At 44.3% G+C, this 14,635-nt stretch overlaps 1 protein-coding gene across 1 annotated transcript in view; it reads left to right on the plus strand.

Moving 5' to 3' along the window:
- Positions 1-468: 468 nt before the first annotated feature.
- LOC135210749 (uncharacterized) overlaps positions 469-14,635 on the plus strand; it is a 134,121-nt gene continuing 119,954 nt past the window's right edge. The window contains exons 1-2 of the mRNA XM_064243578.1: positions 469-774; positions 3,808-4,111. Coding sequence (XP_064099648.1) covers positions 684-774; positions 3,808-4,111 — 395 coding nt within the window. The 5' untranslated portion in view covers positions 469-683. The remainder of the gene's footprint in view (positions 775-3,807; positions 4,112-14,635) is intronic.

Raw genomic sequence — 14,635 nt, forward strand, 5'->3', positions numbered from 1 at the left:
TGTGTCATTGTAAAAAGGCTGGAAGAGTAGAATGTCCATGATAATGACTGAAAGATTTGCTCGGCCAATATTATTGCAGTTTGAAGTATGGATGTTGAATGTAAATGAAAGTGATATGAATGATTTACATCTTAATATAGAATGAAAGTGGTTGAAAGGGCGAGGGATATAAGAAATATGAAGCAGTTGTAAAAAGGTTAACGTGGGCAAAAAAGATGAATGAATGGCTAAAGTTATTTTGGGGTAGTTCGGTTTTGTAAAGAGAATAGAGGATGGAAAATAGCCACACTTTAAGAAATATGAGAAAGGAATTATTTCCATGCCCGGGACTCAAAACAAATAAGAGTGAGAAATGCAGTGTGTGTGTATGTGTGCAGAGATCCATCGCTGCTGCAGTCTAAAAAGTGAAAGAATCTTCATTTATATGAAAGTTCTTTCATTTATTTCATATTTTATTAATATTGATAGTAACTGTCATGTTTGCTTTAGAAATAACGTTATTGAATGCAAAGTTATATAGTGCTGTGTTTGCTCAGTCTCAAAGTTAAAAAGTCTTCGAAATCTACTGGAAGAAGAAGAAGAAGAACGCCATCTGTCACTGTGAATGTAAACACCTGATTCCATGGTTCTTGTCAAGTTGTCAAACAATGTCACTGAGCCTGTTACTAATTTGCACATAAACTATGGCCACAAACCTTTGCCCCGTGATACTCCATTGTAATTTGGAATCATCTTCTTTCCTGGAATATCTTGGAAGTGGATATAAGGTCCGTGGTAAGTAGCATACAGGAAAATTGTAAAAAAAAAAAAAAAAGTAGCCAGTTTAGAATAGGTAGACCTAGGCTACTACTAGGTAGTACTACTAGCTAGGTACTACCTAGATCTAGGGTACCTAGGTATCCGCGGTGGCCCAGACTATGGCAGTTGCAGTTTTTCTATGCAGTTTTGCTTACTGAACAAGAATTTTAAGTACTACCTAATAATTATTCGGACGACTGTAATTATCTCCCCCAGGGGCCAGTACTAGCTAAACACGGTGAAATACATTGGACGCCCCAATCCCTAGTGGATGTCGTATCCGCGGTTACGTTTCTTGCTGGGTAATTCTAAAGAATAGTTCTGCATGAACTGCAAGGAACGTAACCCCGGATATGACATCCACTAGGGATTGGGACGTCCACTGTATTTCACTGTGTTTAGTACTGGCCCCCTGGGGGTTAATTACAGTCGTCCGAATAAAAATTACTTTAAATTCTTGTTCAGTAAGTAAAATAACATAGGAAAATGTCAATTGCCATAGTCTAGGCCACCGCGGATTGCTTCTGTAGAAATACCTAGACCTATGTAGTACATTTGAAGCCAGACCGAATTTCAGCAGCATTTTTTTATGTTTTTAAATTTTTCATGTGATAATTATATGAAAACGTGGTATAGTAGTACCTAATATTACTTTAATACCACAACTCAATATTGGAAATTTTATGCTGCTTTCATACCTAAATCTCCTTCAGATGCTTGCTTAGGCTAATACAGAATAGCTTAGTTGCTGAGATTTACCGTCATGAGTTTATGCTGCAGCATTTATTCCTATGGAACTGGTACTAAACACGGTGCTTATGGTGGTACTTTTGGTGGTATTAGAGTATAAATTTACAGAAAAATCAATGGTTACCTGCTTGTAGTCATCTCGTATTCATTGCCCAGGGGTTTTGGAACCCCATTGGGCAGCTAGTTTATTAAGCAGTGGAAAACCAAAAATAAGGCAATTGCTTAAACAAGAATGCCCTCAAATATATAAGCCAAGGTATACAGTCAGAAACTTACTTTTCACCCTCTCCTAACATTTGATTCATAGTGCAATTGCGAGGTTTTCCTCCTGTTACATCTTTCACACCATTTACTGTCAATTTCCATTTCAACGCTGAATGACCTCATAGGTCCCAGTGCATGCCTTTGGCCAAAATTCTATATTCAACTCAACTCAACTACAGTTAGAAAATTAAATGTTTCATGTCCTTAATTAGTGTTGGTCACAAAGTCATATAGACCTAATCAGACAAGGTCAATCACGGGGATTCATCTCAACTTTACTTTCCTTAACCTAACCTTACCCAACTTGGAGTGCATGATCCCTCCCACCCTCCCCCCACCTAGCCTAGGTTGCCCACTCCTTACCTGGCATCCAAGTCTGACATAGAGTAAAGCGCTATAAACTATAAAAATGAAATACAGATATTCATCTGAACCTAATGTTACACACGTAGTCGTAATTAGCAAGTGGGTCATACCCCCCCCCTTGTCTTCCAACCTTCTTTAAGGTTGGAAGTACAGCTAGAAGTCCCATTTATTACAGATATTTCAATCCCAGCTGTTCAGTTCAGTTCAGTTCAGTTAAAATAGGTATTAATTAGTGCAATGAATTATGGCAAATGCCCATGGATAGAGATACTATATTTTACTCATGAAATTCCCTATAGAATTAATAAAGTTAGTGCCCTGCCATTAGAAATTGTTTTACATAAGACAGCCATTTTCAAACAGAATATATTGGGTTTGGAAAATTGGGAGGAGTAAGAAAACATTTGACTACTTTACCATAAGAATTGATGAGGTTTTAATTGGTCAAAAACTGAAAGGTAATTATTAATTAACAAAACAAAAAAGCTCTCATAAGTGTTTGTGAATACTGCATGTGTTTTAAGCACCTATCACCTCCCAGTGCTCAAGAATTTACAGAACGGGATACCTGGCTCTGCTCACCCTATTGTTGAATATCATTTCATAGAAATTTAGGGCCTTTCAAAGGTAAGACCTCATTAGATTGGGCTTCACTAGAAAGGCTTCACTTCCATGAGATAAAATGTTTTTTTTTTTATTTGAGTCATTGACAACTGGACTACATATCACTGTTTCAACCATATGCCCATACATCAATCAGTGCAAAATTACACTTTGCATCAGCAATTGCCTCGGGTACACAATATTGATACCCTTTATAATTATGGGATCATGAGCCTATGTAAGGGGGTCCATTTCAGCTGAAAATGCTTGCTGCTATTACTTCCATTTGGAACATTGCATTTATCGAAAAATTTCATCGCTATTTCTCTCCAGTATTTGTTTCTTTGACAGTCTTGTACATTGGGAACTGGCAGTTGACTCAGCTTGACTCAGTCTGTGTTAATGGAAATTATTCAAAGCGACTCAAGACAAATTATTCTTTATGAATTTTATCAAATTGATTTGTTTGGTGTAAATATGGCTGTACGGTGCCTTCAACTTTGCATGATCCTGGGTACTCTTGGAGAACTGGGTATGATGTTATTGCTTCTGAATAGAACTGTTAGAGAAGAGAGGTTGTTGTTGCTGTTAAAATTATTTTAATTTTTCGTAATACATTTTAAAGAACAAATTAGGATGGATGGAAGTATTGAAATTTAAGCTAAAAAAAAAAAAAAGTAAATTCACAAGAAATTTCCTTTTGAAATATGCCGAACTACAGTAGTTACCCACAGTCTTTTCCTTAGAAGAGAAGTCCTTTTGTGTTGACACCTGGATGCTTTGTGTATGGAAAACAAATCTTATGCCTTCTTCAGTTTTTCTAAAGCTTTTTGTCTATTGAGTGTTGCTTGTAATTTAATATTGCATAGTTTAAAGTTATTGTATAAGATGTCAATTATTATAGATTAATTGGCTTCAGAAAGCAGACATTTTAATGAAATCTTACTTATGATTTTTGTATTTTGTATTTACAAAGATGTAATTAATAAGGTTACAAAAATTGTCATCAAATTCATTTATTTCCAGTGAGCAACAGCACTCCACCTGACAGTGTCATCCTGCCAAGTTGTGGCATAGCAGTTCTGGTGGTTCATCTGTCAAAAGTTTCATTTGAGGATGATGTGAGCAATGCTTGTGATGTATATGACAAATATGAGTTGAGGTTGGAAGAAGATGCAGCCTTCAGCAACAGTTTTGCAATGCATCCCAAACATACTGACAAAGTATGTGTGACCTATCCTCAGCAGCAGCAGGAAACTGGTGGCCAAGGTGCAAAGCAGATGACTAACCCTGAAAATAAGAAGGAAGACTTCGAACATTTGGTGTCAAGGTAAGTTATTTTGACTGAGTTTCTACACTGAAGCATTACAATGGACTCAAAATGGAGTGTTAAGGTTATTGAAAATAATTTTAACCTAAGGGCATTCAGTCTGTTAGGGAATAGGAAGCATTTACCTACTTTAGATGTGTTTCCAGAATTCAGTTGTTTTGATAGATAATGTTAGTGTTTTATTTGGTGGTGAAAACATGAAGTTTTGGCATAAGTGACTTACCAAACAATTACACTAGCTGTACGCTTTCTTACCTGGCAGTCGAAAATTCAAATTCCTGGCGGCGGTAGCAGCGCTGCCATCGTTTGTGTAGGTGATACTGCGCGTCACTGATATCTACACCTTTCCAGCGGCGTAGATATCAGTGACGTGCAGTTGTCGTCCGACTCGAAAGTGCAGTCGCCTGTGTCGAGGCGAAAAGTGTGGAGTGATTTAGTGTCGCGTCCTTTGAAGAGATATGCCCAGCATACAAGAGGGATGTCGCTGCCTGTTAAGAAATCCAAGGAGCACTGAAGGCGTAACTTCGGAAATCCAAGGAACACTGGAGGCGGAACTTCGGACAGAGTCAGACGCTCACGTGCATTACAGTGCTCGCGCGCTCGCTTGACTGACGCGCCTCGTTGTGTATCGGTAGGAGTTTCGACTTGTTCGCCTCATTCGTCTCGAGCTGTTTCGACTCGTGCGCCTCATTCGCCTCGAGCTGCTTCCACTCGTTCGCCTCATACGTCTCGTGTTGTTTCAACTCCCAGTCACTCGTTTTCGAAGAAGAACCGTACGACAGCCACGACTCCGGACCAGATTTTCGGGGAGGATTGTCAGTCCTCTTCGGATAGCGTATCTTCGGACGGAGTCAGACATTCAGGTGCGTTACATTCGCACACTTGTGAGATTGACTCGCATCATTGGATTCGTTGTGTGCAGTGGTACCGTTTTTCTACAAAAAGGCAAATGAAGAATTTAATTATTCAGTGCCGTAGCCTGTGGTCGGAAAAGCCACGAGGAGTTGCCAGATGTCACCCGAAAGCCACACTTATAGACAAAATTCCTCAAAACGACAACCCTGGTTGTGTGTCGATAGGAATTTCGACTCGTTCGCCTCATTCGTCTCGAGTTTCAACTCGTTCGCCTCATTCGCCTCAAGCTGCTTCGACTCATTCGCCTCATTCACCTCATACGTCTCGAGCTGCTTCGACTTGTTCGCCTCATATGTCTCATGTTGTTTCGACTCCCAGTCGTTTGTTTTCGAAGGAAGAAGAGCCGTACGACAGCCACGACTTCGTCTTCGCCTAAGGATGATGCAAAGGCCAAACCCTTAGTAGAGGATTCCGCTTTGGGTTCCTTTAAACATCAACTTCAAGAATTGATGGTCTTTTTGAAGAAGACAACAAGCCAGACGGAAAGAGGAAGACGGGGTATCGGCCATCCTGTCGGAAGAGGAAACTCAAGACCAAGATTCGAAGCCCTTTTCTGCTTATTCTAGTCTGTTAAGGTTCCTGTTGCAGACGTATACGGACTTTGTTTTTTGAATCAGCTTCATCTTATTCCCCTCCGTCAATGTTTGTGAAGGTTAGGAGATCAACGCCTTCGGGATTACCGAAACCAGTCCTCGAAGAAAGCACTGAAAGAAGAGAAGAGTGGCTTGCTAAGAAGAGGGAGTCAGGCAAGGCTTCGTTCGCCTTCCCTCAGTCGAAGTTGCAAATAAAACTACAGGTTTTATGCGACAGGAGAAGTTCCTTCTTTGGGAGTTTCTGCCTCCTCCTAAGGAGACTTCTCCGGCCTTGTGGACTCCCACTTACTCTGCCCGCTGTGGTTAAGGCGACTAGGAATAGTGTCTTCCTAGTTAAGTCTCTCATGGATTGACAAATTCAATAGTTCGAATTGGGGACCGTTGAGCCATCTTAAACTACATCCAATTCCATTCCACTTCTTCATGCTTGGAATCTTGGAGGAACTAACTACGAATGTCGAGGCCTCTATGCTTGGAAACTAATGTAACTTCTTGGTGTCCCTCAGAAATAACAAAATTCTGCAATTTCTGTTATAGATGTTTCAGAAGAAGAGATGCTAGGTCGTCTGCACCATGACCTAAAACTCTCCACTGGGACTGGTAGAGCTCGGCAGAAGAGCTGCTTCTGCAGCTAGCAATAGCTTCTGACGCCCTTCGCGGCAACCCTTTTGCTTGGACCAGGTTCCTGACAGTCTGAATCCTGTCAGGGCCAGAGCGGACAACCTTTGTGGTATCGGTTGTAATGGGGTTATCTGAGAAGCGATGGATTTTGTGGAAGTAGTCTGGTAAATCCACCAGTAGATTGAGAAGGTCCGGAAACTGCTCTTTCCTGGGCCAGAATGGCGCTACTAGGGTCATTGTCACATTCTGGTGCGATTGAAGCTTGTTTAGGATCTCTTATCATTCCGAAGGGAGGAAAAGCACAATCGTCCAGTCCTGCCCAATCTAGCAGCATCGCATCTGTTCTCCACGCTAGTGGTTCTGGGATAGGAGAACAGGAAGGGGAAGGCGATTGTCCCTCGATGTGGCAAACAGGTCTATTGATGGTCTTCCCCAAAGCTTCCAGAGGCCCTGACGCACACTCTTGTTCAGTCTTTTCTGTTGGTAACACCTGATTTACCCGACTCGGTTCGTCTGGAATCACGTTCATTCTCCCTTATGCAATCTTCGTGAGAGAGAACGAGTGGGTCCCTCCCTGCTTGGCACATATGACTATGCTGTGGTGTTGGCCGAGTAGTCTGCTATGTTTCCTCCAGTGACTAAAGGTCGAACGCTTGTACTCCTAAAAGGATGGCCTTCAATTCCTTCCCATTGATGTGCAAGGTCTTTCTCATTCTGTCCACAGACCTGATACTCTCTTGGCTCCTAGGAGGGCTCCCCATCCGCTGACTGAGGCATCTGAGAAGAACTGCAGGTCGGGGTTCGACACGACTAGGGAAATTCCTTCTTGTAATCTTTCCCTCGAAAGCCACCAACGAAGATCCACCGTTATCTCATCCATCAGGGGGAAAACTAGTGAGTCCGACTGTGTTTTCCGGGACCAATTTGTTTTCAAGAAGAACTGAAGCGGCCTCATGTGTAGGCGTCCTGACTTAACAAAACTCTCCTGTGAAGCCAGGGTCCTAACTAGGCTCATCCATTCGAGAGCTGAGCAGGATGGGCGAACCAGAAACTGTTGGACTGGCGACAGGCAGGATTCTATCTTCTTCAGGGAGAGAAAAACCCAAAAAGCTAGAGAGAATCATCCTTAATAGAGAATCCTCTGAGTAGGAATCAATTTGGACTTCTCAGTGGTTATTAAGATACCCAATGGTTGTGTCAAAGTAAGCGTCTTTTCCAAGTCCTTCACACACGGACGACTGGATCCGGCTCTCAGGAGCCAGTCGTCTAAGTAAAAGGCTGTGTTGATCCTCATCAAGTGCAGCCATTTTCCCAGAGGAGCGAGAATCCGAGTAAATACTTGAGGTGTGTGGCAGACCGAAGCAGAAGGCTCTGGACTGGAAGACTCTTCTTGAAGACGAATCTTAGGAACTTTCTGGACTTCTGATGAATGGGGGCATGGAAGTATGCATCCTTCAGGTCGAGAGATACCATCCAGTCGCCCGGTTGGATGGCTGACATTACTGATCGACTGGTTTCCATTCGGAATTTCATCTTCCGGATGAGGATGTTCAAGCGCTTATGTCCAAAACAGGTCTCCATCCCCCTGATACCTTGGGGACTACAAAGAGCCGGTTGTAAACCCTGGGGAGTTCATGTCTGTTACCTCCTCTATGACCTCTTGGCTGATGAGCTCTTCTACGTCTTTGGCTAAAGCCAAAGCACTTATTGATCCCGTAGACTAAGTATGCTGTCAAACAGACAGGTGTATTGGACAGCGGTGGATCCGGTTAAAGGGATCACATATCCCTCTCGAAGCACCTGTATGACCCGCTGTTCTGCTCCTCTTAGACCCCAATTCCTCCCAGTAGCTGTGTAGTTTTGCCCCCACGGGTGGGTGAAGGACCTTTCGATCATTTATCTGTCTTAAAGAGAGGTCTCTTGGTAGACTTGGAGGTGGTTTGTAAGTTAGTCTTTGGTCTCTGCTGCCACCTCGACTTACCTCCTCGAAAGGTGTGTTTTTGGAAAGGTGAAACTTTGGCTCCTGTCGCCCGAGGTTCCTTAGGTCTTCTCACAGATTGAGATAGATCATTGGTGGACTTGTTCTCGAGGTCCGACGGACATGCTTGATGGTTTCTTCTGGAAACAGGTGAGGTTTACTCAGGGGGGAGAACAACAAAGCCGATGTTTGGTTCATGGTTACTCCTAGAGATGTGAAGGAGCACCACCGTTCTCTCTTCTTGAGTACTCCCATAGTGAATAAGGCAGCCAATTCCACTGAACCGTGTCTCGCTGCCCTGTCCACACAGGACAACAGATTGAGCCAGTCCGCAGAAGAATGCTTATCCAGAGACTGGCAATCTTCAATTTCATACATTCAACTTACCTGTCAGATATATACATAGCTATCGACTCCGTCGTCCCCGACAGAAATTCAAATTTCGCAGCACTCGCTACAGGTAGGTCAGGTGATCTACCGCCCTGCTCTGGGTGGCAGGACTAGGAACCATTCCCGTTTTCTAATCAGATTCTCTCTGTCGCCGGTAGTATCAACATTGTTGTTACTTCCTCCTGACTGGAATTCTTTTTTACAACTTTTTTTCACCCCCAAAGCTTTTGATCATCTTTCGACTGATTTTTTGGTGACGTACTTGGATCGTTGTTTGGCATTCGCTATCGTGGACTGTTTTTTGGACTTCGCTTTGGATTTTCGTGAATATGTCTGATTCTAGTTTTTATGCATTCAACTTACCTGTCAGATATATACTTAGCTATAGACTCCGTCGTCCCCGATAGAAATTCGAATTTCGAGGGGGGCACACTCTACAGGTAGGTCAGGGTGATCTACCGCCCCGCCGTTGGTGGCGGGAATAGGAATCATTCCCGTTTTCTAAGACAGATTTTCTCTATCGGCCGTGACAGCAACATTGTTGTTGTTACTCCTGATTTGATTTTCGTGTTTTTTCATCGCTATTGATCTTCTAAGCCGGTTATTTTGGTGACGTATTGGATCTTTGGTTTGGCATACTCTTTCGTGGACTGTTTTTTTGGACTTGTTTTGGATATTTCTCATGATGTCGGATTCTAGCTTGTTTACGGTTAGAAGACAGTGTGTAAATGAGGGATGCATGGTGAGGCTACCGAAAGCTTCGGTAGACCCTCACACAGTTTGTAAGGGGTGTAGAAGGAATGAATGTTCAATTTCTAACACCTGTGATGAATGTGTAAATATGAAGGAGAAGAATGGAAGAATTTAATTCATTCATATTAAGGAAATAGATATGGATAGGGCTAGGAAGGCTTCCTCCAGAAGCGTAAGTAGGTCTCGCTCTAACGAGCCTTTATTAAACACCTAACCCTAAACCTCTATCTTCTTCCTTAGTACTAAGACTGCAAATCCGGCAACGGAAATTGCAGATCTTAAGCTGCGCTACAAAGGATGGAACGTCAAATGCGGACGTTGAAAGGTAAGCACAGTGATAGTGAATTAAGTGTCCCTATTGCAGTGGAGGGTGCGTCTGATCGGCTCTCTCGCTCCCAGGCCTAGACCTCTTCCAAGCTCACACAAGTCCCAGAGTGAGAAGGAATGTCGAAAGCCTTACGGAGGTTACGGAGAATCCCCACCGATCAGGCGTCCCCTCGGCAGATTCTGTGACGACCCGAACTGCCAAGGATCGCTATCGAAAAAGCATCCTAAAGAAGTGTTTTTCTTCGTCAGATTCTTCACCGAATGTAAGGGGATGGAGTTCTGATGCAAACTGTCACGCCCCTTAAACAAGCAGAAGTTGGAAGGCCTCCAACTTTGGATCAACATTCAAGCCCTGAGCTTTTCTTTCTCCGATCTATCACCTTGTGAGAAGAAGAAAAGGAGATTGGTTCCTAAACGGAAATCGGAGTTTCCTTCCGCTTCTAGACATCCCTCACCTAAATCAGGGAAGGAAAAAGAGAATGCGGCTGCGAAAATTATCCTAAATGTGCAGGAGCAACTTTTTGGCCTTAGTAGGAGTTTTTACTAAGGAAACTCCCAGGGAGAAAGGACTCTTTCCTTCCTATAAACAGAAGACGAAGGGAAGGAAAGAAGAAACGGAAGTTTCGGCGGCTTATACTCAGAGGAGTATGAAGAATGCGCCAAAAACGCCAACCTGGCGCAATGCGCCAGATGCGTTTGAGACTCCATACGAGTCAGAAGAGCCAGAAGCGCCAGATGCGCCATATGCGCCAGAAGCGCCAGCCTGGCGAAATGCGCCAGAAGCGCCACCCTGCCGAAATGCGCCAGAAGCGCCAGATGCGCCAGAAGCGCCACCCTGCCGAAATGCGCCAGAAGCGCCAGCTTGGCGCAAGGAATCACGAGCGCCAACCCGGCGCAATGAGCCACAAGTGACAAATAAGAGACGGACTTCTTCCAAAAGACAATTAAGCCAAGAGGATTTGTTTAGCTTTCGGAAGGATAAACCTTTACCTGACAAGGACTTTAGTTGTCGCACAAGCGGCCGTATTCCTTGTCAGGACATAGGTGGTTCCGGAGAAAGCGATAGGAGAGGACATCCTTCGTTTGACAGGAGAGAAAGGTGTCGCACAAGCGGCCATCGCTCTTGCCAGGAGAAGGATAAGGTCGTTTTGCAGGATCAACCTATCTCTCGTAGGGACGCAAGTTATCGCACAGGCGGTCGTCGTTCTTGCGAGAGTGGGGTGGATGTTGCAAGAGGCCAGTCTCCTGCTGAAAATAAACAATCCTCTTCGGAATTGGATTTGGAAGAGATTTCGGACTCTGAAGATCACTCGGCTCCGGGTTTGTCAGATTACAAGACGCTGGCAGCCCTCTTACTTCAAGAGTTTTGGGGACTCTTTAAGCCCGACTGCTCCCTCCTTCTCCAAGGTCCTTATTTACAAGCACGAAGGTCCCGAAACAATCATCTTTTATTAAAAAAAATGAAGCCAACCATTTCCATGAACAAGGCTCTCCGATTCGTAGGAAATTGGTTGGAATCCAAGGAGAACGGCGGAAGACAGTCTTTACCTGCCCCCTCCTTCCAGACTATCAGGAAAGAAGGGAATTTGGTACGAGACGGGTAAACCACGGGGTCTAGCTCTCCCGTCCACTGCCGAAGCAGATTTTTCGAATCTGGTAAGATTCGTCTAGGAGCAAGCCCTTGTCATCAGCAAAGATCACATGGGGGACTTCTGATATGGACCATCTCCTCAAGGATTGTTTAATGTCTTAGAAGTTTTTAACTTCTTAGACTGGTCCCTTGGGGTGTTGGCCAAAAAGACACAAGAGAAGGAATCTCTTAGTCCAGAAGTCCTTCATAGTGTTCTTTCCTGTATGGACAAGGCGGTTCAGGATGGATCAGGAGAGGTGGCCTCTCTGTTTGGAATCTGGTATTCTGAAGAAGAGAGTCTTATTTAGCTCTTTTCTGACGAAAGCAGTTACTCCTACTCAGAGGTCATCTCTTCTGTATGCTCCTCTGTCGGACCAATTGTTTCCTTCAAATCTAGTAAAAGATATTTCTCATTCTTTGACAGAAAAGGCCACACAAGATCTCTTGGCCCAATCTGCAAAGAAATCGAGGACTTCGGGTCCTATTAAGAGAGAGACTCGGGCTCCTCAACAGCCCTTTCGAGGGAGTACCTCGGCCAGACCCTCTTTTAAAGAAGAGAGGGAGTGCAGAAGAGAGGTAGGTCTTTCTTCAGACCTATCAAGAGAGCGAAATGAGACAACAGTCCTTCAAGCAGGCGGTAGGAGCCAGACTTCGGAAATTTTCCGAAGAATGGGCTCCGGAGACAGGCAGAAATTTTGGTCCCTTTCCGTGGTAACAAAGGGATATATGATCCCCTTTCGAGACAGACCTCCCTTGACTACGAACCCGAGGGAACTGTCAGCCCAATACAGGGACCCTGCCAAGAAAGAAGCATTATTGCAACTGTAGAACAGATGTTGCAAAAGGAGGCCATTGAAGTGGTTCGGGATCCGCATTCCGAGGATTCTACAACCGTCTTTTTCTGGTTCCGAAATCCTCGGGAGGGTGGAGACCGGTCCTGGATGTGAGCGCATTGAACCGATTTGTGGAGAACACAAAGTTCTCTATGGAAACATCAAAATCGGTTCTTGCGGCTCTTCGTCCAGGAGATTGGATGGTCTCCTTAGATCTACAAGATGCATACTTTCATGTCCCCCTGCATCCATCATCGAAGAAATGTCTCCGATTCATGATGCAGGGAAAGTATACCAATTCAGAGCCCTATGCTTCGGCCTTTCAACGGCCCCTCAAGTGTTCACGAGGCTAATGATGAATGTTGCGAGATGGCTACATCTAGAGGGGATAAATATATCCCTTTATCTGGACGATTGGCTAATAAGAGCAAAATCGAAATTCAGTGCTTGAAGGACTTGGAGAAGACTTTGAACTTGACAAAATCTCTGGGACTGCTCGTGAACCTCGAGAAATCACAATTGATCCCCAGACAGAACATAATCTATCTGGGGATACAGATGGATTCTCGGGGTTTTCGGGCGTTTCCATCTCAACGACAGAATTACTCGAGGCTTAGAAAAGATCTCGAACTTCTTAGGGACAGAACGGACCTCGGCGAGGGAATGGCTCCAGTCTGCTGGGCACCCTTTCCTCGTTAGAGCAGTTCATTTCCCTGGGAAGATTAAATCTCAGACCTCTGCAATTTTATCTAAAGAGGATGTGGAGTCAAAAGACAGGAGACTTGTCAGACGTTTTTCCCATCCAACAGGGGATAAAATCCGACCTAAAGTGGTGGTTAACCCATTAACAAGGACGAAGGTGTCTCTTGATTCGGAACCCTCACCGAGTGCTGTTTTCCCGATGCCTCGGAAACAGGTTGGGGAGCAACACTGGGCCCAAAGGAAGTAGCAGGTATTTGGACCAGACAACAAACTACTCTGCACATCAATGCGAAGGAACTCCTGGCAATTCATCTAGCTCTGGAATACTTCGAAGCGGGAGTCAGGGGTGGTAGTTCAAGTCATTCGACAACACCACAGCTCTGGCTTACATCCGGAATCAGGGGGAGGCACTCACTCTTTCTCTCTGAACGAAAATAGCGAGAGCTCTATTAACCTGGACAGAGGAACGGGGCATTATTCTGCGTACAAGGTTTGTCCAAGGAGTAAAAAAAACCTAAGGGCAGACAGGTTGAGCAGAAAGAACCAGGTTCTCTTCCCGACAGAGTGGATGCTCCACTCAGGAGTCTGCAGACAAATATGGTCACTCTGGGGTGAGACCCCAGATCGACCTGTTTTGCCACGTTCCTCTCCAGGAAAATAAGACAACTTCTGCTCGCTAGAATAGATCCCAGGAGCCACAGAGATCGATGCCTTCCTCATGGATTGGTCAGGCATAGATGCATACGCCTTTCCCCCATTCAAATTGCTGGGGGAAGTAGTAAGAAATTTGTGGCATCGGAAGGAATGAGAATGACTCGTAATTGCTCCCTTTTGGCCTTCCCGAATCTGGTTCACAGAGGTACTGTGAATGGGACGGTGGACTTCCCCCAGATCTCTACAGACAGGACCAGATCTGCTCAGACAACCCCACTTCGAGAGGTTCCACAAAAACATCCAAAGTCTCTCCCTGACTGCCTTTCGACTATCGAAAGACTGGTCAGAGCGAGAGGCTTTTCAAGAAAGTGGCAACTTCAATTGCTAGAGCCCGCAGAGCCTCTACCCTGCGGGTCTACCAATCGAAGTGGTAAGTTTTCCGTAGATGGTGTAGGTCGAAGAAGCTGTCCTCTTCAATACCATCTGTAACCGAAATCGCGATTTTCTCCTCTTCTTAAGAGAAGAATCCAATTGGCCGTATCAATATCAAGGGATATAGGAGCATGCTCTCAGCTGTTTTTAGAAACAGAGGGCTGAATCTCGAGAATAATAAGGATCTTCATGATCTCATCAGGTCTTTCGAGACTAAGAAATTGAGATCGTCGATTCCCCCTCCGAGTTGGAACCTGGACGTTCTTGTCCTAAAGTTCTTGATGTCGGACAGGTTCGAACCTATAGATAAAATCTCATTCAGAGATCTTTAGGTAGCAAATGCATATTCCTGTTGGCTCTAGCAACTGCTAAGAGGATCAGTGAATTGCATGCTTTGGACTCTCGGGTGGGATTTAGAAAAGACTCGGCTGTCATTTCTTTCAGGATCTTTTCCTAGCAAAGAATGAGGAACCCTTTCTAAACCTTGGCCTAGAAGGTTTTCGAAGTCAAGGGACTCTCTTCTCTGGTAGGAAGAGAGTTGGATCGGTCCCTTTGCCCAGTCAGGACCTTAAAATTTTATTTAGAAAAGAAGACACAGCTTCGGAGGATGTCGACAAGGTCTTTGGTGTTCGGGTAAGAAACCCCAAGAGACTATGTCAAAGAACGCACTGGCATTCTTTGTCAGAAATGTAATTA

The sequence above is a fragment of the Macrobrachium nipponense genome, chromosome 4, assembly GCF_015104395.2.
Source record: "Macrobrachium nipponense isolate FS-2020 chromosome 4, ASM1510439v2, whole genome shotgun sequence".
In the NCBI taxonomy this organism is placed as follows: domain Eukaryota; kingdom Metazoa; phylum Arthropoda; class Malacostraca; order Decapoda; family Palaemonidae; genus Macrobrachium; species Macrobrachium nipponense.